Source organism: Marmota flaviventris, chromosome 13, assembly GCF_047511675.1.
Source record: "Marmota flaviventris isolate mMarFla1 chromosome 13, mMarFla1.hap1, whole genome shotgun sequence".
Lineage (NCBI taxonomy): Eukaryota > Metazoa > Chordata > Mammalia > Rodentia > Sciuridae > Marmota > Marmota flaviventris.
In genome coordinates this window covers 103,015,051-103,037,306 of record NC_092510.1, presented here as the reverse complement: position 1 = coordinate 103,037,306, position 22,256 = coordinate 103,015,051, and the positions used below count along the sequence as shown (strand labels likewise).

The 22,256-nt window shown below is 53.0% G+C and overlaps 1 protein-coding gene across 2 annotated transcripts; it reads left to right on the top strand.

Moving 5' to 3' along the window:
* The first annotated feature begins 196 nt into the window (after nucleotides 1-196).
* On the top strand, nucleotides 197-21,964 carry Ubac1 (UBA domain containing 1). 2 transcript variants are annotated; one of them, XM_027942046.2, is made up of 10 exons: nucleotides 201-417; nucleotides 5,015-5,135; nucleotides 6,163-6,236; nucleotides 10,048-10,155; nucleotides 11,272-11,374; nucleotides 11,682-11,790; nucleotides 12,886-13,108; nucleotides 16,268-16,354; nucleotides 17,080-17,218; nucleotides 21,446-21,964. In XM_027942046.2, the coding sequence occupies exons 1-10, from the start codon at nucleotides 280-282 to the stop codon at nucleotides 21,559-21,561; spliced, it is 1,218 nt and encodes a 405-aa protein (XP_027797847.2). In that variant the 5' UTR covers nucleotides 201-279; the 3' UTR covers nucleotides 21,562-21,964. The 2 variants fall into 2 exon arrangements, with proteins under 2 accessions (XP_027797854.2, XP_027797847.2); XM_027942053.3 differs by lacking the exon at nucleotides 17,080-17,218 and having other exon boundaries at nucleotides 197-417; nucleotides 21,446-21,562.
* Nucleotides 21,965-22,256: the final 292 nt, after the last annotated feature.

The following is a 22,256-nucleotide window of genomic DNA, read 5'->3' as shown; positions in this document are numbered from 1 at the left end:
CCGCGGAGAACCACATCTCCCGGCATGCCCCTGCGCGCCCGAACGCACTTCCGGCGCGGCGGCGACGGCACGCCCCCGACGGCTGCTGCGGCGGCAACCAGGCGACCGCTCGGGCGGCGGCGGCGAGTGACGGGCGGCCGGGCCGACGGGAGCCGGGGCGGGGCGGCGGCGCGGCCCAGCGGAGGAGAGCCCGGCGGCTCGCCCCGCCCCCGCCCCGCCCGTGCGCCCCGGTGACCTTCACGGGCTCGGGCGGCGGGTGCAGGCCCGGGCGGCGGCGCGATGTTCGTGCAGGAGGAGAAGATCTTCGCGGGCAAGGTGCTGCGGCTGCACATCTGTGCCGCGGACGGCGCCGAGTGGCTGGAGGAGGCGACCGAGGACACCTCGGTGGAGAAGCTCAAGGAGCGCTGCCTCAAGCACGTAAGGCCCGGCCCCGCGGTCCCCGCCCCGGCCCGGACCCCGACCTCGGCGCCCGCGCTCCGGCCGTATCCGCCCGCGGCGGGGGCAGCGCCTCCAGCTCCTTAGCTCGGTACCCTCCTTCCCTAGCACTTTACGTGCCTCCTGCATTTAATTTCCACAGCTACTTGGGGAGGTAGGGCAGATGGGAAAACGGAGGCCGGCGAGGACAGCCTGACCCGAGCAGAGCTCGTGGTTTTCTGGCGTCCGTGCTTGCTTCCTTGCTGTTGGGTAAGGCTTTTGTTCTTCAGTGGCTCCCGCAAGAGCTGGGAGTTAGTGTGCGTTCCTTAATTAAGAGGACCCTTTCCTGTCCCTGCAGAGCCAGCTGCTTGGAGCGATTTCCTGTGGCCAGCCAGCCGGCCTGGGGTTGGCTCCTAGCTGGTGTCACTTAAAATAGTGCCACAGTGGGACAAGTCTCCCGACTCTGGGTTTTTCTGCCGGGTAAAATTGATTTAGTGGAAAGGTCCAGGACAAAGGGTTTCCTCACTGGGAGTACCACTTGCTGAAGTTTATTCATAGGAAATACTTCTTAAATTGTTAGGCCCTCTGGGTTGCTAATTTCTGGAACTAGTTCTTGAGGCCTTTGCCTCTCACTAAGTTCAGGCGAGACATCTATTCACCTCTCAGGCCCTGGTGGCCTGTACTTTGTGATGTAATTTTGCCTGGCAGAATTTAGCCACAGCTTTTTAATGGGGACTTTAGGTGAAAAGTTACATACTTAGTCCTCAGGTTGCTTGCGTTAAAATATGGTTTGGCATTGTCTCTTAAGGTAAACTTTCAGTTATTATTGTATTAACTGCTTGCGAATAGTACTTTTTCACCCCTCCAGTGAGGGGTGGAGCTGATCTTATGGGACTTATGATTTTGTGGAGCTGATCTGTAAGTGCAGAGGTAGGAATGGTGGAACCCAGCCTCCAGCCCCCACTGGAGCACAGTGCTTGTGCAGGTGTGCTTGGAGGGATTTCGAAATCAAAGGCCTCTAGGGTGTTTGTTAGTGTCAGGTTTGTTGCTTGTCTAGGCTTGTGTCTTTACTACCTCGCCCCCCCCCCCTTGGTGCTATGTCCTCCCACCGAGGGTGGGCTCCTCAAGGACTAAGTTTGTATCCACAAGCCCAGGGCCAGGCTTAGAGTGGCCACAAAACAAAGGTCAGGATTCATAAAACAAATGTAAACTTACTCTCAACTGCTTAGACACAGGTGTGGCATTTAGTCTAACTCAATAGTGGTATGGATTTGCATAACCATCATAGTAGTATTTTATGAAGGGAAATGGCAAATGATCCCTAGATACAGGAGCACTTGGGGTTAATTAGGCAGGTATTCTCAATATGCTGATTATTCATGATATTTCTTGTTCTAGTTGGTATTGCGATTATATCATTTGGGATTTTTTTTTTTTTTTCCATTCTTAACCTCCTTTCAGTTGAGATTTCATTCCACTCTGCCGTTTCCCTGGGAGTGGAGGATCTAAGCATCAGGGACTTCCACACCTTGAGGATCCACATTGGCCACAGGACTGGTGGACTGTGTTCTCAGAAAATGTCCTCCCTTCATCCCACCATCCTGCAGGCAGAGTCAGTGTGGTAGTCAGAAAAGAGAATTCCCGAGTTTTGCACTTGAACATCACCCAGAAAACAGCTGCAGCTGTTGTATTGCTGGAGGCAATGAGATCTGGATGTCTTGGCTTTGCCTTCCTGTGCCTACTTTGCCTGTACACGCTTATGCTGGTGGAGATTTTCCTTCCTCTTTCCCCCTTTGCCTTAAGAGGGATGATGTGGGCATAGCTCTCACCTAGTTCTTTTGCCAGATTTCTACTGTGTTAGAGAGGGATTGTCATAACTGTTTTTGGAGGGGAGGTACTGGGGAATGAACCCAGGGGCTACATCCCCCAACCCTTTTTATTTTGTAACAGTCTTGCTAAGTTGCTGAGGCTGTTCTGAAACTTGCAGTCCTCCTGCATCAGTCTCCTGCGTTGTTGGAATTACAGGCATGTGCCATTGTGCCCAGTTTGTCAGCTGTTAAGGAGATGGATAGCTATTGTTACCTTTCCCTTTTTTGTTTTATCCAAAGTGAGTTCACCCTGGCAATCTCTGGTTTCCATTGTGCATTACTGGGAGAAGGGGGACAGTAAGCTCTTGTCTAATAGGGGGTTAAAAGTGTTAAAAAAATGTTATATATGTGGCATGGTGGAGTTTTTCTGTGATAAGGTGTCAGAAAAGAGCACCATTCTTGCTAGTATAGCTGCTAAAACTTCCTAGGTCCTGTCATTTTCACATGGCAGCATCAGGTATGAGAGAAGGTGAGAGGTGGCTCCTCTGGGGAGGCCATGGGATGCAGAGGGGATGCAGGCCTCCCTGCCCTAGTGGTGGCCTCCATTGGGGCTTTGCTGCTGCATCCTGGCATGTGCAGCAGAGATGGAAGGAGATTGTCATGCGAGGCAGGGGTAATCCATGCTTACGTTATGACCCCAGCGTGCTGTTGACAACTGCAGAGTACAGTTTTTGTGGAACCAGGATGAGGATTTTTTTTAAACTCTGTTTCATAAACTGAACTTGACCAATCAACTAGAATTAGTTGTGAATTTTAGTACTACCAAGAGGCACATGCAATATTCTGGGAACAGAACCCTTGCCAAGTTCAAGGGAGTTGCGGCTTCTGACCTACGTCATCAGAGGAGAGAATGCAGACTACTGTGGCTGGGCTTCTCCTCCTCCACTCTCAGGCCAGTCTGAATCTGCGTCGACCTCTTAAGCCTGCATGATGCTTTTTTTAAAGCTGTTTTCAGTCTTGGAGACTAACAGACATTTTGGCTACTCTTACAATTCTGATGTTGAGTGAAGAATGTGCTTCTGTTTCTTCTTTTCTGGTTAACAGTTGTCTGTGTGGGGTATTTTGAATGTCTGATGGCTAGGGAGGTGGCAAGCAGGCCTCCAGTGGAGTCTGCCCGTGGCTTCCTGACGCGTCCTGGAAGGCCTGGAGGACCCTGGTGCCCTGAGCGTTCTGGGGTGGGCATGTCTTGGAATGGCACACAGCCCCCTTGGAGGGCAGGCCACACATGCAGCTCGATGCTGGGTGTTCAGAGGCAGCCATTGAGCTGTCTCACCTGGCTTCTTCCTTTCCTGTTCTTTAGATAATTCTGTCATCTAAGCCCAGGGGATCCATAGCAGTAGGAATATAGTTGGGGCCCCTAGCTCCATTCTGAATTTCAGGGGCCTCCAAACTGGGCTCTGGAAGCATTTGTGTGTTTTTTCCAAAGTATAAGTGCCACCCCACTTCCCCAGCCCAAAGCTCTGGCTCATGGGTGGGGCACAACTGAGAGGTGGGCACTGTGTGATGCGTGATGCTGATGAACAGGGAAGGGGTTGGGATGTTGGGTACAGACCCTGGTGAGCATGCGTGGCCCACCAACAGGCACCAAGAGCTCACATGGTCTTCCTGCGTGGTGCTGTCCGCATTGCAGGACCTACTGTGCGTGGTGGCCAGGTGGGCGGGACTTCTGTGATCCAGTAGGTGTGTGGGTCTGGAGGGTGGCCCACGGCTGTGCACAGAGAGAAGCCTCATTGAATAAAGAAAATGTCTGCCTGGCCCCTGCCAGCCATTTGCTGTGAGATATTTAGATGATATTACAGGATTAGGAGAATCTGCTTGGGCTCCCTCCTGGCCTGTGGAGTCTGACCATGGAGGTGGTATCTGGAGGCACCCTGGAGTGTGGGTGGGGTAGCTGTGTGGTGTGCATGAGGACCATGCTCTTGTGCATGTGGCCGCCTTCCCTGGGTGGATGAAGATATCAGGCCCTTTCTTCTGCTGCCCCATGCATGTAACTGGGTTTCTAGGTGTCATAGACATGACTGTGTGCTTGTTGATCCCCTGTGAGCTGCCCCAGGAGGGCCGGAAGCTGCGTGCACAGTGTGGCTGTCACTAGTGGGCTGGAGGCCAGTCTGAGGCCATTGTGCTCAGCACTGTCCTGGGGACTTTGTGGGCTCCCTGGGCAGGTCCTGGTCCTTGCCTCTGGGAACAGTTCTTTTTGTTTGCGGACCTCTGCTCCCTTTCACAAAGGACTGTACCATGGAAGAGAGAAAAACAAGTGCTCAGAGTGTACCTGGATCTCTAGGTTATCAGGAAACAACAGACCTATTTTCACTCAAAATTTACTTTTGCAGGCTGGGGTTGTGGCTCAATGGTAGAGTGCTTGCTTAGCACGTATGAGGCACTGGGTTTAATCCTCAGCACTACAAAATAAATAAATAAATAAAAAATTACTTTCCAGATCTTTCCAGACTAAGGAGTCGGTCTGGGTTGCACCACTTATCAGGAGGGTGCTGCGTGTCCAAGCTCAGGAGTCTGTGGTAGGTGGGTGCTGAGGTCAGAGGCTGGGATCATGGGTCCTGGCATTGCATCTAGCTTCTGTTGGTGATGGGATTCTTTGATTTCTTCTCAGCTTTAATGGCTTAGCTAGTAAGAAGCCAGTTGATTTCTGTGTGACCTCGGACATCAGGTCCTGTGTTATTGGCATTGTGACATATTTTCTGTTTAGATATGTGTCATTTGCTTCTCCCCTGCAGTGTGCTCATGGGAGCTTAGAGGATCCCAAAAGTGTGACCCATCATAAGTTAATCCACGCTGCTTCAGAGAGGGTGCTGAGTGACACCAGGACAATCTTAGAGGAGAATGTCCAAGACAAAGGTAAGTGGCCTCCAGTGAGGTGGTGCCCAGAGGCTGTGGGGCATGGGACCTGGGAGCCATAAGCCCTTGCCAGCATGATGTCCAGTTCTGAGCTGGATATGAGTGGGGAAACTGGGCCTGCTCTGGTTTTATTTTCTTTTTACTAAAAAAAAAAAGCATGTGTTATGTTGGTGTATTTGTGAAAAATGGCAGAAACTGCTGGGCACGGTGGTGCACGCCTGTAATCCCAGTGGCTCAGGAGGCTGAGGCAGGAGGATCTCGAGTTCAAAGCCAGCCTCAGCAAGGCCTTAAGTAACTCAGCAAGACCCTGTCTCTAAAGAAAATATAAAAAAGGGCTGGGGATGTGGCTCAGAGATTATGCACCCCTGAGGTTCACCTTTGAGGTTAAGCACCCTTGGGTTCAATCCAGAGTACCAAAAAAAAAAAAAGAAAGAAAGCAGAACCCAGAGTTGAGCAAGCAAACAGATACCTGAGAACCTAACATGGACTTTATTTTTAATTCTGTTGCAAAGCAAAATTGACTCTGGAGTGTCTGCAGGTTTTACTGATGGGCTGGGAGCCACCTTCATGGGGCTTCAGGCACCCGGGCCTGTGCTCATGCACAGATTCTCTGCATCACTTGACTGTGCCTGGGGCATGTGGGGAGGAAACCCCAGCTTTCTGTGTGTCACTTCGAATAGTGACTTTAATTCTGGAAATACTGAGTTATCAGCTCCGAGCTGCAAGAGTAAACTTTGCAGCCTCACAGAGTTTTTGAAACTGAGCCCATGAAAACGAGAACATTTGAGAGATTCCCATGAGTTCTTGGTCAGTGCTGCACTATGCCTGTCTCCTGGGCCAATGGTCACCTGTGACCACCCTCCGTCTGCTGCTCTTCAGGCCCAGGAACTGTATGTCAGCCAGGGTTGTACACACATCATGGACACCGAGGGAGGATGGGCTTGCTGGGTTTAGGATGGACCCAGGGGGAACCACGGCTGTTCTGTCCTTTCTTCCACTTACGCTGCGAAACGTTCTTTCTCTCTAGATGTCCTATTATTGATAAAAAAGCGTGCTTCAGAGCCACTTCCCAAGATGGCTGATGTCTCCGCAGAAGAAAAGGTACGTGCCATGGTGTGCAGCCAGAGTGCTCTTGGTGGGAGTCTCCTGTGCTTGAGATTGTTAGGAAACATTCTCTGTACTGATTATTCACCAGTTGGGCATAATCCCCAGTCATGGACCATGTGGCTACTAGGGATTCTCAGTCATGGCTGAGCCTGTTTAGCTGATCTTGGTCTGTCCCTCATGGGTGACAAGCCCTCATGGGTGACAAGCCCCAGAAAAGCTGGCTATATGGTTTTTGAGATGCAGAGGGGAGTGAGGGCAAGTTCTTCAGTTACAGCCCAAGCCTGTGCTGCCGTTCAGCTTAACCTCTGTCCTTTCCTTTTTCTCAAGCAGCCAGATTGGTCTCAATAGAACAGTGTAGCACAGTTGTTAAGAGACCCCCCCCAAGAGACAGCACAGGAACAGAGAGGGGGTACTGCTGTTCTGAGAAGCTGCATTTTGTCTGTCTTGCCGATTCATGTTCATAGAGTGGATTTATGATCTGCGTCTTCCCTTTAACATAAGTGCCTTAGGAAAGCTGTAGGTTATTGTGGGCTAGTGGGAAGCTCCTGATGAGAGCTGTTCTGCAGACGGGTCTTTTTCTGCTCTGAACCCAGACTTCTCATCCGTGTGCTAGCGCAAAGCAGTCCTATCTTAAAGGGCAGCACCTTTGTTTAACAGCTCTTATCTCATGGGGGTGGAGCTTCTTACTCCTTCCTGGGACACCCAGAAACAGTGTTCGGCCCAGAGGATGAGCAGGCCAAACTCCTGGGGTTGGGCCCGTGACCTGATAGCAGATGAGCTATTTTGGGGTCTCCTCTGGGACCAGGGATGTAAGAGGAGTGTACCAGGCCTTGGGCCCTCCTTATCTTCAGCTGCTCCTGGCCAGGGTGTGGGCATAGGCGGGCACCCTTCTCCAGTGGATAGGCCTGGGCCTGCCCCAGCTTGTCCTGAACTAGGCCTGCTTCCAAGAACTGCTCCAGGCCTGTTCTCAGATCGCAGGTTTGACTGTTGGTGTTTATAAATGGTGCTGGGGTTCTGACCTGCCCCACAGCCCTCTGGGCAGCTGGCTTGCAGGGTGCAGTGGGGCTCCTGGACCTGCTGCTCCTCCTCCATGTTTTGGCAGAGTGACACACTGTAAGATGCCAACTTATAGTTTGTGGGTCAATTTAAAAAAATTATTTTAGTTGTTAATAGATCTTTATTTTATTCATTTACTTATATGCAGTGCTGAGAATCGAACCCAGTGCCTCACACGTATGAGGCAAGCACTCTACCACTGAGCCACAACCCCAGCCCATGGATTAATTTTTCTCCATATGTAGCTAAAAAGTCACATAGTTCTACTGGTCTTTTAATAAAACCAGTAGCTGGCTGCCACACCAGAGTCATAGTCCCTCAAGGTGACCACTCATGGTGCTTCCAGCTGTTGTCTTTAGTAGTCCTCTTTCTTATTTCTGAGGAGCATACATGTGTTGCTGTTTCTTGAATTGCCAGTTTGGGCTGCTGGCTCCTTAACAGCAGAATGGAGCCCCCAGGCTTCGCCACTCTCCCCACAGGTGTCAAGCAGAGTGTTGATGGGAGAGGGTGTCCGTGGCTCCATTACTATTGTTACTGATGTGTAGTTCTCTGCCACATGCAAGGCACATGAAGATTATCTGTCTGGGGGTAGGGCGTTAGCCTAGCATGTGCAAGGCCCTGGGTGTATCCCCTGTACTCACCCCACGAGATTATCTTTTTACACAGTTGCTTGTCCTGGAGGTAATAATCGCCTTGTCATTTTGCTTTCTTGCTTAGCTTTTTATCATCACTTCATTTTCTTCAACAGAATTGGTAAACCCTCTGAAAACGTGCTTGTGTATATTAATTAGGTCATCAGTCAACAATTGCCTTTTCTTAGAAATTTCCCTCTAAGCGCCTGTGGCCTTCATCTGTCTGAATCGTCCACTCCTGCCTCCTGTGCTTCTTTCTCTCATTTTAGAATTGTATGCAGGTTTCCTATTGCCACCTAACAAATGGCCACAGACTTACCTTCTTAAAACAACACTCATTTCTTGCTTGTGGTTCGTTTGGTCAGAAGGCTCTGCTGATTTCTGTACCCAGAGTCTTTGGAGTTGGAATCAAGGTGTCAGAGTGCTGGTTCCTTTCTAGGGGCTCTGGGGAGTGCATTACTCTCAGGCTCTTATGGTCCCTGCAGTCATAGGGCTGAGGCCCCATTTTCTCACTGGCATGGGAGGGGCAGCCTTCAGCTCCTGGAGGCAGACTGCATTCCTTGGGTGGTGGCCCTCCATCTTCACAACCTGCAACAAAGTTTTTTAGGGGTTGAATCCCTCTTACCAGAGGAACCCTGTGCTTCATAAGGGCCCTTCTGTTTAGACCAGGGTCACCTTAGATCATGTGCTTTTCCTGAAGTTGGCTATTCTCGGGATGAAACCCAAACCCACAGTGGGATCTTCCATGCCAGTGCCCTGCAGCCATGCAGAGGCGACCCGGGAAGGAGCTTGGGGCCGGTGCACTTCTGCCTGCTGTGGAGTGGAGTGGAGTGGAGTGTGTCACTTGCTTCCCTGGTCTGCTGGAGCCTGGCTTCCTCTGGTGTCTGGGAAGGGAGTTCATTCTTTAGGCCTTGTGTTCCCGTGTCCTGGCATAGATTTAGCACCAGCAGGGCGCATTCCACCCTGTGTGATCTGGCTTCTCCCTGCTCCATGTGGCACCTCTTGGGCCCTCTGGGTGCTGCTGGTGTTGGGGCGTCACAGGTGCTCTGAGGTAGCTCTGTCCTTCACTGTGCCTGGCACTCGACTCTGGAGACTGATGTTTGAGTTCCAGGCATCAAGTGCTGGGTCCCTTTTGCTGATTTTTGTCCTCGCTTTGTCTGCTGCTCTGGCTTGTTGGCTGGTGGGCCTGCTTCCTGCATGATCCCCTTCCCTTGTCTTCCACCCCCCAGAGCCTTCTGTCTGGCTGTGCAGCTCCTGTTGGGGTGCCCTGGTGCCCACAGAGGAGCGTGACTACTGGCTGCTGGTGCCCACATCCCCTCTTTGCTGCTCTTGTACCTTTCCTGTTCTTATTTTGGCTTTTGTGATTTATCCTGGATGCTCTCCCTGCACCTGCCCAGCTATTCTTGCCTGTCTCTTGCCTCTGAGAGGCCCTGGAAGCCTGTTGGTGTCTGTGCCCATGAGGCTGACTGTGGGGTGCGAGCCCAGCCATCTTGCCTGCTTCAGCCCACAGCTCTGCCTGTCCTGCTGGGTCACTGATGTGAGTAGTGCCAGGGCTGGGTCTCCTGACGGGGCGCAGGTGGGTGCTGCTCCCTCCCTTCTGGGTTGCCGTCCTTGAGTCCTGTCACAGCTCTCAGGGTAGCTTTCTTCAGGGAGCAGCTTGCTGAGCTGAGTGCTGGAGGAGCGCCCCCTGTGGCTCCAGAGCTGGTGCCCTCTGGCACCCGCCTGGGGGATTAGGGGAGGGTGGCGTGGCCTTGCTTCCAGGGTTCTGCCTTGGGTCTCTCCCAGGCTTGTTGGCTTCACCCTGTGTTCTGTTTCTGCCTCCACGTTCTTCACGCTTACCAGGGAGGCTCTGGGAGGCTGCTCTCTCCTTCAGGCTCCTCTGAAGTTCTTGTGCCCTGCCCGCTGCAGCTGGGGGTGGCTGCTCTGTGGCACTGCCGCGCCATAGAGGCCTGGTGTTCCTGAGTCCCACCTGCACTCCGTCCTTGGGTTGCGCACAGGACTCCAGAACCTCAGCTTGCCAGGGTGTATGGCTGTAGCTTGGGCAGACAGGCCTGCTGTTGAGCTTGATGCCTTTATGCTCCTGTGCCCACCTGTGACTCGCCTCACTTTCTGTACAGAAGAAACAAGAACAGAAGGCTCCAGACAGAGACGCCATACATCGGGCCACAGCCAACCTGCCCGCCTGTAGCACGGACCGGGCCGCAGTCCAGACTACCATGAGGGATGTGAGTGCTGTCCCACAGTGGGTGGGGGTCTGTACTGAGCACCTGGGGTCTGTGAGAGGTTCCCCAGAAGTGCCTAGGGCTGGCGCTGTGAGCTGTCCCAGTATTTTTGGAGGCTGAGGCAGTAGGATTGCAAGATCTGGGTCAGCTTGGGCAATTTAGGAAAGCCCTGTCTCAATAGAGAAAAAAACAAATGTTTGGGGAAGCCAGGAAGGGAATTTGGGAAATCTTTATTACTTTTGTAGCTTTCCCATCATCTCAGACTATTTCAAAACCAGAAGTTTAAAGACACCTGGGGGCGGGGCTGAAAAGATGTAAACCCTGGGGAGCGTCACATCTTTTCTGAGAGTGGTGAACTGTTAGGATGGAGCCCGAGGGCTTAAGTTACTTTGGACTGGAAAGTTCTAAGCTAAAAGACAATGTGTTTGCCATGCTAGAGTGGATGGTGCAGGCTGAGGGCATGCTCACATGTCAGCAGGGGGGACCGTGGCCAGCCTTTGACCTCATGCCATCAGCTGTGACCTGGGTACTTCGAGAACTTGTCTGCTTTGTTTTAGGAACACCTCTCTTGGGGTCTCTTCTAGAGAGTTCTGTGTTGCCCAGAACCCTTCCACAGCAGCGGGTGGGTGTCCTACCCCTGCCTCTGTGTGTCCAGCCTGGGACTCTCAAAGGCCTGGGCTTGTGTGGGAGGAGCTGTTGATCTGACCCCCAGGCCTGCCCTGGCTAGAGCTGGTGTGCAGAGTCTCTGAGGGCACCGTGCCAGCCCCCTTGTTGTTAGGCTGTGGCCAGCCAGTTGGACAGGTGGAGTCATCAGAATATTCTCTCCTCAGCAAAGCTGCTAACCCTGGCCGACAAGTGCTTTCCTCACTGGCCATAGGCTGAGCGGCACACTTCGCTCTCGGGGTTTGGCACCAGATGTATGTGTGTTGGCCTTGAGCCCTGCCCTGTCCATGTGCACAAAGCCCTTCCTTCCTGAGGGGTCCTCCTGAGGAGGTGCGGCTCCAAGCCCAGCCCTCCTCTCTCAGGCAGCCTGGTTTAATTGGCGTGTTAGAACAGGTGGGGCTGTAGGTGACAGAGGCTTGTTGATGTCAGAGAAGTGATTTTTTTTCCCCACTGCAGTTCCAGACAGAGCTCCGGAAAATCTTGGTGTCTCTCATCGAGGTGGCACAGAAGTTGTTAGCACTGAACCCTGACGCAGTTGAATTGTTTAAGAAGGCAAATGGTATGAGCAGAACCCAGACTGATTGCATGACTCTCGTTCCCACCCGTCTACCCTCTGCCTCAGAGAACATGCCGCAGCCCTTGGCGTGAAGCTGGAGAGGTCAGCAGCTGTGCCTGCCTTCGCTGGTGTGGGCCGGCTGCCTGCCGATACCCCGTTCCTTGCACACAGGGCGAGAGCTGGTGCTACAGCTTGGGTTCCCTGAGGTCTCAGAACGTGCTAGAAGCGCTTGGTGTTGCAGATGTGCCTGACAAACTTGGGGGCCCTGAGAACGCCTCCCTGACGTGGCTGGTCTCCTCTCTTCCCACAGCCATGTTGGACGAGGATGAGGACGAGCGAGTGGATGAGGCCGCCCTGCGGCAGCTCACAGAGATGGGCTTTCCTGAGAGCAGGGCTGCAAAGGCCCTTCGGCTGAACCAGTACGTCAGGCCCTCTCCTTCCTGAGATGCTGGGGCATGGTCTCGTGGGCCTGCTGGGGTCCCGTCCTCTCTGCCAGTCACGCACATGCTTCGCTCATTGGGTCATTCCCAATACATGTGTGTTTTTAAAGGGGACCCTATATGTGTGCCCCACAGGTAGCTTAATTCATCACCTTGAAGTGTGTTTTGTTTTTTTAAGTAGTGGGGATTGAACTCAGGAGTACTGTGTACTGAGCTCCATCCCCAGCCCTTTTTTAAAAAAATATTTTTAGTTGTAGTTGGACATAATAACTTTATCTTTTATTTATTTTTCTGTGTGGTGCTGAGGATGGAACCCAAGGCCTCACATGTGCTAGGCAAGCGCCACACCACTGGGCCCCAGCCCCAGCCCTTTTTATCCCTTCATGAGTCAGGTTCCTACATTGCCTAGGCTGGCCTTGACTAGCAGTCCTCCTGCCTCACCTCATAAATACTTGGGGTTACAGGTGTGCACCATTGTGCTTAGCTCAAAGTGGTGTTGTGTTAGTTCTGAGCCTCGGTCTTGCTGCGTTGCCCAGGCTGTCCTTGAACTCCTGGGCTCCAGCGTCTTCCTTCCTCAGCCTCCTGAGTAGCTGGGACTGCAGGTCTGTGCACCACTGCACGTGGCTATCATGAGTTTTAAATTCTCTCCTCCTTTGGGGGAAATGTAAGCCAACTGGTGGACCTGTTGGTGCTCACCGTGCCCTTGTTTTGAGAGCTCAGCGTCCAGCCTCCTCCCACCAGGGACCGGGGCTCTATTAGTACTTCTTGAGATTCGTGCTTTTAGTTGCTTGACACAAAGTCTTCATGGGGGGTGGTCAGAGGCCGTGTCCCGTGTTATGCACCTGGATTCATACTCCCTGGGTGTTTGGTGCTCTTGGCTTAGAAAACGGCGTCTGCACGGCAAGAGCCTTGGTGATTGAGGCAAGGGCTGTGTGAAGGGTTCCTGTCCCAAGGGGCCACCTGCTGCTGCTGGTGAAGTTGCCTGAACAGTAGTGTCCCTTCTTTGGTGCACGTGGGACGGGAGCCCTGTTACTGGCCTGGGAGAGTTGAATAGAGTGTCTTGTCCCCTCTCAGCATGTCGGTGCCTCAAGCCATGGAGTGGCTGATAGAGCACGCCGAGGACCCGGCCATCGATGCGCCTCTTCCAGGCCAGGCCTCACCAGCAGCAGCAGGTGCCACGGCCGCCACTCCAGAAGCTGCTGCTGGGACTAGCGAGGGAGACGAGGAGGTCCGGGACGAGCTCACGGATATCTTCAAGAAGATTCGCAGGAAAAGGGAATTCCGGGCCGATGCTCGGGTACGTTTTGTGAGCGCCGGGTGATTTGGCCTCTTGCTACAGCTGTGAGGAGGCTGTGGAAATCTGGAGGGCCTCCCGAAGGCCACTCTATGTTGTCTTCTTGGGGTCCAGGTGACCTCTTTCCTCTCAGTGGCCAGTTGACATGGGGCCTCTCCTGAGAAGGTGGTGTGGAAGTTCCTGTCCAGTCACAGGTGTCAGCCGGCCTCACCTGCTGCTGTGGCCACAGGACAGGGCTGGGTGGTAGTGCCCAGAGAACTGAGGCATCGCGTGGGCTGGCAGGCCTCTGAGCAGGGACTGAGGGTCTGGGACACCCGGCCCTGCATGGCCATGGGTACAGTGTGTGGACTGGCTCCCTGCTGCCTTGTGCTTGATGCCTCCCTATTCTGTGCCCCCTGCCCTCCTCTTTGATTAGGGTCTTGATTCTTCCTTGGCCCTGTGCTTCCTGTCAGATCGTAGGCTTGTGTATCTGCGTTCTCATTCTGTTTTTGAGGTTGTTATCATTAATGGTACTGGGAATAGAACCCAGAGATGCTCTAACACTGTGCTGTGTCTCCCGTACTTTTTATCTCCTATTTTTTATTTTGGGTAGGGTCTTGTAAATTGTTGAGGCTGGCCTCAAGTTTGCAACCCTCCTGCCTCCCAAGCTGTTGGGCTCACAGGCAAAACCACCGCACCTGGCTCCAGATTTTTGCATGTGGTGTATAGATTGTTCCTTCAGGATCTCACCAGTGGGGTTGTTTGTTCCATTGGAACCACATGTGGCCAGGTCTCAGATGTCCAGGCAGGATGATTCTGAGCAGGACCCCAACTAGGAGCCAACCCTTAGATCTTCAGTTCTGGTGGGACCATGGCCACATACTGACTTCTCAATGTAGTCCTGCAGAGACCAGGATGTCCGCCTCTCCTTCCTGGCTGAGCCAGGGTCTCAGTGCCCACTCCACCTGCGGTGGGCCCAGGTCTGTCTGCTTTCTGCCTGATGGTGCATCCTGCCCCCCAGGGTAGCCCTGCCTCACATGCCCTCTCACTGTTAGGCTTTCCGTTCTGTCTCTGTCTCTTGGGGATTCCCTGTCTTGAGAGTTTGTGCATTTAACTCTTTTGTTTCTTGAAGGCATTCCTCAGATTAGCTGAGCATTTGTCTCCTGATTGTAGGCCTCCAGGGAGTCAGGTCCATTTCCTGTGCTGGGACCCTGTGGGGACACAGCTCTTGGGCTGGTCCTTGGCCTCTGTGGGCAGTGGGTGTGTGCTTCCCCTCGTCTGGGTCCTGCCTGGTCCTTGTGTGGTTGCTGCTGGTCAGTGTACGTTCCTTCTTGTCTCAGCCTTTTCTGAGACGCAGGTCTCCGTAGTTGAGGGTGCTCATTTGCTCAGATGCTCTTCTCCTGCCATTCCTGCCCTTCACCTCTTGTGCTGAAACCCTTCTCAGAAGGCCTTCTTGTGTGGCACTGTGAAGGCTGTAGCTCCAGTGCAGCTTGCCAGCCTGTCTCCTGCCCTCTGGTTCCTGCCCCAGGAGTCCGACAGGGCTCAGGTATTGGTCACACACAGTGGCCTGTGCTGCTTGCTTCCCTCCCAGCTGGGGCTGAGACAACCACTGCAGGAGGTGCAGGGTCCCCAGAGGCGCGAGCATGAGGACTCTGTCCTGCTGCCACCACGGGAAAGTCCTTCCCTTTGGACTGGGCTGAAGGGCAGAAAGCTACCAAGTGTCATCTGGAAATACTGGGGCATCATTTCATGGGCTAAGATGGACGTGAAGAGGGAAAGTGGATTTTATTGACACTAAAAGAAAAGACCATCCTGTGCTTGAATTCAGCTCTAGACTGCAGGCCATCTGCTGGAGATGTGTGGCATGTGCTTGGCCCCTGAGCCATCTCAGCCCCATGTCTTGTGACTTTGACATCCAAATGCTGTTCAGTGAGTGCTTCTCCCAGCATTTGCTTTTAGACCTTGGAGTCAGGAAGGGTCCAGGAAAGCACACGGGGTAGACCATGAACAGAACGGGGGAGCTTCTGAGCCAACCACACACCACCTGGCTCCAGCCAGCATCCTTCCTGCTTCTCCTCTCCTCTGAAGTCCTCTTGTGTTGGTCCCCTTGAAACTCTGTGCAAACTGAGCTGTGAGTGGACAGCACTTCCTGGGGCAGCGTGTCATGGCATTGGGAATGCTGTGGGGGCTGCTTAACACTGTGAGAACCTGAGCAAGAGGGGCCCAGGGCTGTGAGACTTGAGACTTGACCTTCAGAGAATCAAGAGAGACCCTTGAAAACTCAGTGCAACCTTTTTGTCTTTTGCAAAATTGACCCTTCAAACACTGCATTTCATAGTTGAGTATAAAGGACATGTGTATTATCTTGTCACACGGATATCGTGTGGAAAATCACCCACCCCAAACACTGAAGATTAAGTCCTTGTTCACACCAAGAATGTTTACACTCAAGAGCCTGAGTTTGTATTAGATGTAAGATTAATTTTTAGTTTCTTTTTCCCCTAAGATAATCTGAATAGAGCCCTCCCTCCCTTTTTGGTTTTGGTAGTGGGAATTGAACTCAGGAGTGCTCAACCATAGAGGCATATCCCCAGCCCTTTTTATTTTTTATTTTGAGACAGGCTCTTGCCAAGTTGCTGAGGCTGGCTTTGAATTTGTGAACCTCCTGACTCAGCCTCCTGAGTACCTGAAATCACAGGTGTGCACCACCGTACCTGGCTAAGGCCCCCTTTGTAACAAAATACTATGACCCTTCTGTCTCCATTTAAGTTGGATTTATGAACTTGACCTTTCTCTGAGGCTGCTTGTGGGATAGCAAAGCCTCTGGCGTGAGTTCCCTGAAGGTTGCTGAGAATGGCCTGAGCCACACACTCACTGGGACAAACCTAAAACATTTGATGCCGGCTGGCCTGCCTTGGGTCCATGTGAGTGTCATCTGGAGGCCTGGCCACTTCTCCTCACCCCAGCTGGCTTCCCTCAACACCTCCTGGGCCCTGCTCACTGCATCCCGTCTGGCAGCTCTTGGGCGAAGCTGCCCAGAGCCCGCGTGTTCTCCAGTGAAGCTGTGCACAGGAGCACTGGGCAGAAGGTCCTGGTGTGTTTAGGAGGCCCTGCTGAGGGGCTGGCTCCCTCACGGGCTGCTCGGCCTCGGCGGGGCGTGACCGGCTGTGTGGTTCCCTGCAGGCCGTCGTTTCCCTGATGGAGATGGGCTTTGATGAGAAGGAGGTGGTGGACGCCCTCAGAGTGAGCAACAACCAGCAGAATGCCGCCGTGAGTACCGGCAGGCGCCTGTGCTGCGCCTGCGCCGCGGTGCCCCTTGCCCATTGGCCCTGTGCTGCGCACTGTGGCTCCCACGCGTGGTCAGTTACACAGCTTTTTACGTGAAAGGTTAGCCGGGATGGTTTAGGTGTTACACGTTTTTAAAATACTGAGAACATTCTGGGCCTCGGCTTGCTGAGAACGGTGCTCTTGTGAGCGTGCTCTGCAGAGGAGCGTGCAGCTTGTTAGTTTATCTGTTAAACAGACTCTTAATGTTGAGTTCCCCCCGGGGACTGCTGAGGGGAGCTCTGCTCCAGGTGGGCTCAGTGGTGACTTGGGGACAGAGTTGAGGCAAAGACTGCCAAGACAGAGGTGAGGAGTCTGTATGTCCACACTCGCAGGCTTGTTGGCTATGGAGAAGTGCAGTCAGGCTGGTCCTTCCCTAGAACAAAGTAGGTTGTTGGGGGCTCTGTTGGCACCCAGGTTCAGTGGCGGGGGCCTGTGGGTGGGTGGTCAGACCACTAAGAAAGCCAGGCTGGGTCCTTCCTTCTCTCTCTGAGCTGCCTGGCGTGCGGACCCTGCATGTGTGCTGGGTTCATTGGCTCCAGGGCTCCTTATGGCCAGAACAGCTGTGGGAGTCAGCAGGCACGCACAGAAGGGCAGGGCCGCCAGCCACTTCACTCCATGTTGAAGGTATTCGAGGAGCTAACGGCTACTTTGCTGTTTTGGGTTTGCAGTGCGAGTGGCTGCTGGGAGACCGCAAGCCATCCCCTGAGGAGCTGGACCAGGGCATCGACCCCAACAGCCCTCTCTTTCAGGCTATTCTGGACAACCCGGTGGTGCAGCTGGGGCTTACCAACCCCAAAACGTTGCTCGGTACGTGTGTCTCCCACACTCGGCGCCTCTGCGCCCGCTGCCCAGTCCTGCATCCTGCAGGCACTGCTGCCTAGTCACTGGAGAGCTGGGAGTCAGGCTCTTGGGGATGGGACCGGCTCCTGCAAGGGTGAGCCTGGGTGGGCAGTGGCTTCAGTAGGGACAGACATGAGGAGAAAGTGTGGTTTTGACTTTTGCTTTTTATTTACAAGGGACAACTTTGTTAATTTGTTTCTATTGTGATATGTAGATATGTGCGAAAGTGTATGTGTTTATAATTTTTTTGGGGGGGTGGTGGTACCGGGGATTGAACTCAGGGGCACTCACTACTGAGCCACATCCCCAGCCTTATTTTGCATTTTATTTAGAGACAAGGTCTAACTGAGTTGTTTAGTGCCTTGCTTTTGCTGAGGCTGACTTTGAACTTGGGATCTTCCTGCCTCAGCCTCCTGAGCTGCTGGGATTTTAGGTATGCGCCACCATACCCAGCAGTGTGTTTATAATTTTAAAGAATAATAAATCCAACTGGGCACAGTGTCATACACCTGTAATCCTAGGGACTCTGGAGGCTTAGATAGGAGGATTGCAAGTTTAAGGCCAGCCTCAGCAACTTAGCAAGACCCAGTCTCAAAAAATAAAAAGCACTGGGAATATAGCTCAGTGGTTAAGTGCCCAGCTTCAATCCCCAGTGCCAAATAAAAATAAGTCTGATAGCCACATATCTGCCCTTCAGCTTAAAAACAGTGCAGGCCTCCCTGGGGATTAGTCCTAGGACCCTCACAGACTGCAAAGTCCACAGGTGCTCACATTCCTTACACACAATGGCACGTGACCTGCGGATGTTTTCCCACGCAGTTTGGTCTCTGGCTTACATGCAGGCCCTTGTGAGATGCCAAGCTACGTAAATGGTTGTGTTTAGGGAATAAAGACGAGGAAGAAAGTCTGGGCATTTTAATACACAGTTCTTTTTCCTCAAGTATTTTTGACCCTCATCTGGTTGATCACGGATGCTGGACCCCTGGATTGGAGGCTTAGCCATTGCAGTCCCCCTGAGCCGCTGGATGCCATGCCTCACTGTCCTGTGCTGCAGAGTCTTGCCAGGCATGTCTCCAGCAGTCCAGCAGCTCTTCCTGCTTTCTGTGGTGGGCTTGTTGAGGTGCCTGGGTGACCTGCTGCTGCCTCCTCTTGTGGCCAGGTGTGTCGCACAGTGGCGGTTCTCTCTTCTACCATCTCTGCCACTGTGAAAAACAGAGATGTACTGGGTTGCTTTCGGTACACCATGCTGCTCTGAGCCCTCTTGTCCCTGTGCCTGAGGTCCCTGGGGCTCCCTGGAGGCCGCAGCCTGGCAGGAGGGTGTGGTGGAGCCTCGCTGCCGCTCCCTGGCCTGAGGTGGAGCTCCTCTAGCAGGGTCTGGCTGCAGGGTCTCAGCTTGGCTGGCCCCTTTTCCTGTGGGATTGTTTTCTCCCCACACTGGCGTAGAAAGCCCAGGTCCCCATGCTGGCCCTGTACCAGTTAGTTGCTTCTTGGGTTTTTTTTTTTTTTTTTTGGTACCAGGAATTGAGTCCAGAGGCCTTTTAACCACTGAGCCACATCCCATCCCTTTTTTATTTTTTTAGGCAGTTCAGGGCCTGAGTTGCTGAGGTTGGTTTGAACCTGCGATCCTCTTGCCTCAGCCTCCCAAGTCACTGGAATTAGAGGCATGGCCACTGTGCCTGGCCCAGTTTCCTGTGTTGGTTTTTGGCTTCTTCCCACCAGCTGGCGAGTGCAGGGCTCATGTAGTGACAAACAGAACCTGTTTCGTTTCTGTCAAAACCCTTTGAGAGAAAAGTTGAGAAAGGCACTCTCCAGCCCCTGCTGCATCCCAGAGCTCTGTGCTCCCCCTTTCTGGGCCAGTCCTGTGAGTGATGTGCGGGATGACACTTTACGCCAGTTCCGAAGTGTGCGGCTGTCTTTAGTGAGTGCGTTTCACCCTCAGTGCCCTTTCACACTGAACCTGGCTCCCCACCTCTCCTGCTGTTTGTGACCCTTAGGAAACTGGGGGACTGCCCAGTGGCCTTTCCTTTTTCTCCATCACATCCAGTGTCCTTTCAGTTGGGCGCTCATCTCGGAGTGCAAGTGCACCCTTCCATCCCCTCACCTGGAGTGGGTGAGGCTCGCAGGGCCTTCAGGAGTCCTCGGGTGAACCCCATCAGTGTGGCTTCTCCTGTGTGACTACGCTTCTGCTTAGTACCTTGGTTCTTCTGGAGCTTGTTTTTCTGTAGCGGGGAGGCAGGGGGAAGTGGGGTTCCTTATTCTGTAGCAGGGAGGCAGGGGGAAGTGGGGTTCCTTATTCTGTAGCAGGGAGGCAGGGGGAAGTGGGGTTCCTTATTCTGTAGCGGGGAGGCAGGGGGAAGTGGGGTTCCTTATTCTGTAGCGGGGAGGCAGGGGGAAGTGGGGTTCCTTATTCTGTAGCAGGGAGGCAGGGGGAAGTGGGGTTCCTTATTCTGTAGCGGGGAGGCAGGGGGTAGTGGGGTTCCCTATTTTTCTGAATCAGGGGGCTGGGAAGTGGGGTTCCCAGTCCTTGCTTCCTTTGTCAGATGCCACGCTCGCCTCGCCCTGTGTTCTCACAGCTCCACGTGCCTTTCTGCAGCCTGAGATTTTCCCTGGTTTGCAGAGGTGTTAGGCACATCAGCAGGTGGCTGGGGCTGGGAGGTGGTTGTGTCATTCTTAGAACAGTCAGATCCACTCTGTGCTCTGAGCCTGGCCAGGGTCCTACTTGACGCTGAGTGGCTGCGGGCTGCTGAGGCACAGGCTGAGCATCCCTAATGGGGAAAAAAAAAAAAAAAAAAAAGAACAAGAAAGGGGAGAAAAAAAAGCTTCAGATTTTGGAGCATTAAGGATGATTGTCTGGTGAAACCTCTGCAGATACTCCAAACCCAAGCCAGGTATGGTGGTATCCATGCCTGTAATCCCAGCAAAGGAGACTGAGGCAGGAGGATCTCAAGTTCAAGGCCAGCTTAGGACTAGGGGTATGGCTTAGTGGCAAAGCTCCCCTGGGTTCAATCTGTACTATCCAAAAAACAACAACAAAAAAATGTATATAAATAGATAAATAAAGCTGACAACCTTGAATCTGAACCACTTCTGGTCCGATTGCCCCAGAGGAGGACTACTCCTGCTTGGTGCTTTCGCTGGAGCCTTGGACATGGGCGTGGGCCATCTTTGCTGAGGTGGCCAGGCCTGGCATAGGCTGTCTGATGCTGGCAGAGTTGGGATCGCTGTCCTGCGGTATGGCTGGGTCATTGAGCTTTTTGCCATAAAGCGGACCTGGTTTTGGGAACGATTTTATAAAACTGTTGAGAAAGTCAAGAGTTTTGATTTTGAAGAAGTGCTGCATTACATTTTGTCCTTATCTGTTTGGGCTGCACTCGAGGTCTTCCACATGCTGTGTGAGTGCTCACCACCCCCCACCCCCTGCAGCCCAGCTCTTCCATTACCTTTTTGCTGTTTTTTTTTTTTGTGTGTGTGTTTTATCTGTTTATTTTTATGTGGTACCAAGGATAGAACCCAGTGCCTCACACTACTAGGCAAGCACTCTACCCGTAAGCTACAGCCCCAGCTCTGATGTGCTGTTTTTTCCTAAGATTGAAAGTTAGATTTTCAACTCAGTGCTATTAAATTTGCAGCAGGCCTTTGTGCATTAGTTGTGCCTGCGTTATTTTCTCAGTGTGGGATTGCAGGTTGAGGTGAGTTTTGGGGTCCTGGTAGTTGCTGCCAGGTGGCCGTCCAGAGTCAGGTGCTTGAGCACAGAGGCGAGCTGCGCCCTGCCAGATGGAATAGCAGCTTCTGTTTTCAGATCTGCTGTTTGGGTCACTGTTGGGTATTGTCCAGGGGATTTTAGGCTGGGACTTAGCATCAGCAGTGAAGTGGTTTTTTTTTTTTTTTTGGTTCTGGGGATTGAACTCAGGGGCCCTTAACCACTGAAGCACATCCCCAGCCTTTTTAAATTTTTTTGAGACAGGGTCTCGCTAAGTTGTTTAGGGCATTGCTAAGTTGCTCAAGGTGGCCTTGAACTTGGGATCCTCCTGACTCAGCCTCTGGAGCCACTGGGATCACAGGTGTGCACCACCCCTCCTGGCTTTTGGCAGAAGTTTTGAGTGACCCTTTCCTCTTTTATGCATCGAGAGGAGAGTCGCCCCTGTGCTTGTTGGTTTCTGGGTGCTGGTACTCAGCCTCACTGTATGTCCACAGCATTTGAAGACATGCTGGAGAACCCACTGAACAGCACCCAGTGGATGAATGACCCAGAAACCGGCCCAGTCATGCTGCAGATTTCTAGAATCTTCCAGACGCTGAACCGCACGTAGGTGGCGTTGCAACTCTTGGCTGTCTGGCTGTAGCAGCCTCCCCAGGCATGGAGCAGGAGGGCAGGGGCCCTCACCCAGAAGCCGCCTTCAGCACCAGGCCTGGATTGCTCGGGCCACAGCTGCTTTTCCTCCCTGACCTTACTGCCTATGGACTCCTGGACGGTAAGCTGCCTTCTTAGCTCCTGACAGGTGTTCCCAGGAAGTGGCTGTCGGGTGGAAGCGGAGCGATCGCCTTCTCTCCAGAGTGCTGCAGTGGCTCTGAAAGGCGCCCCCTGGCGAGTGCTGTGGGGTCCGCAGGTCATCTGAAAGAAGGCATGCTGCAGTCCAGTGCTTTCGCGTGGGCTGACCCTCCAGAGTGACTCTCAGATGGCTCCTTTAATAAATAAAGCTCTTTCCTATTTTCTGCCCTGGCTCCTGCAGTGCCCCCAGCGGCGCTGCATGTTGTCTGGATGTCCACCTTCTCATGCTCAGTGTGGGTACTGCCTGCACCTGAGGCAGTTGTCGGTGCCTTGGGTTCCCTGGGGCCCTTATAGACACATTTTGTTGGCAGATCTGGGGACTATGACATAGTGGGCTAGTTGGTGGAACCAGGGACCATGGCCACCTGTGTTGCCAGCTGTCTGTCGTTCCTTCTTTTTCTTAAATACCATCTGTGTTTTAAAACAAGGACCCGAGTTTCCCTTTCTCTAAACTTG

What these genes read in the sequence shown, in the direction of transcription:
- Ubac1 (XM_027942046.2), top strand. Translation starts at nt 280, where the DNA reads ATGTTCGTGCAGGAGGAGAAGATCTTCGCGGGCAAGGTGCTGCGGCTG. An exon ending in GGAGAATGTCCAAGACAAAG is followed by an intron (nt 5,136 to 6,162) that starts GTAAGTGGCCTC and finishes CTTTCTCTCTAG; the next exon opens with ATGTCCTATTATTGATAAAA. An exon ending in ACAACCAGCAGAATGCCGCC is followed by an intron (nt 16,355 to 17,079) that starts GTGAGTACCGGC and finishes TTGGGTTTGCAG; the next exon opens with TGCGAGTGGCTGCTGGGAGA.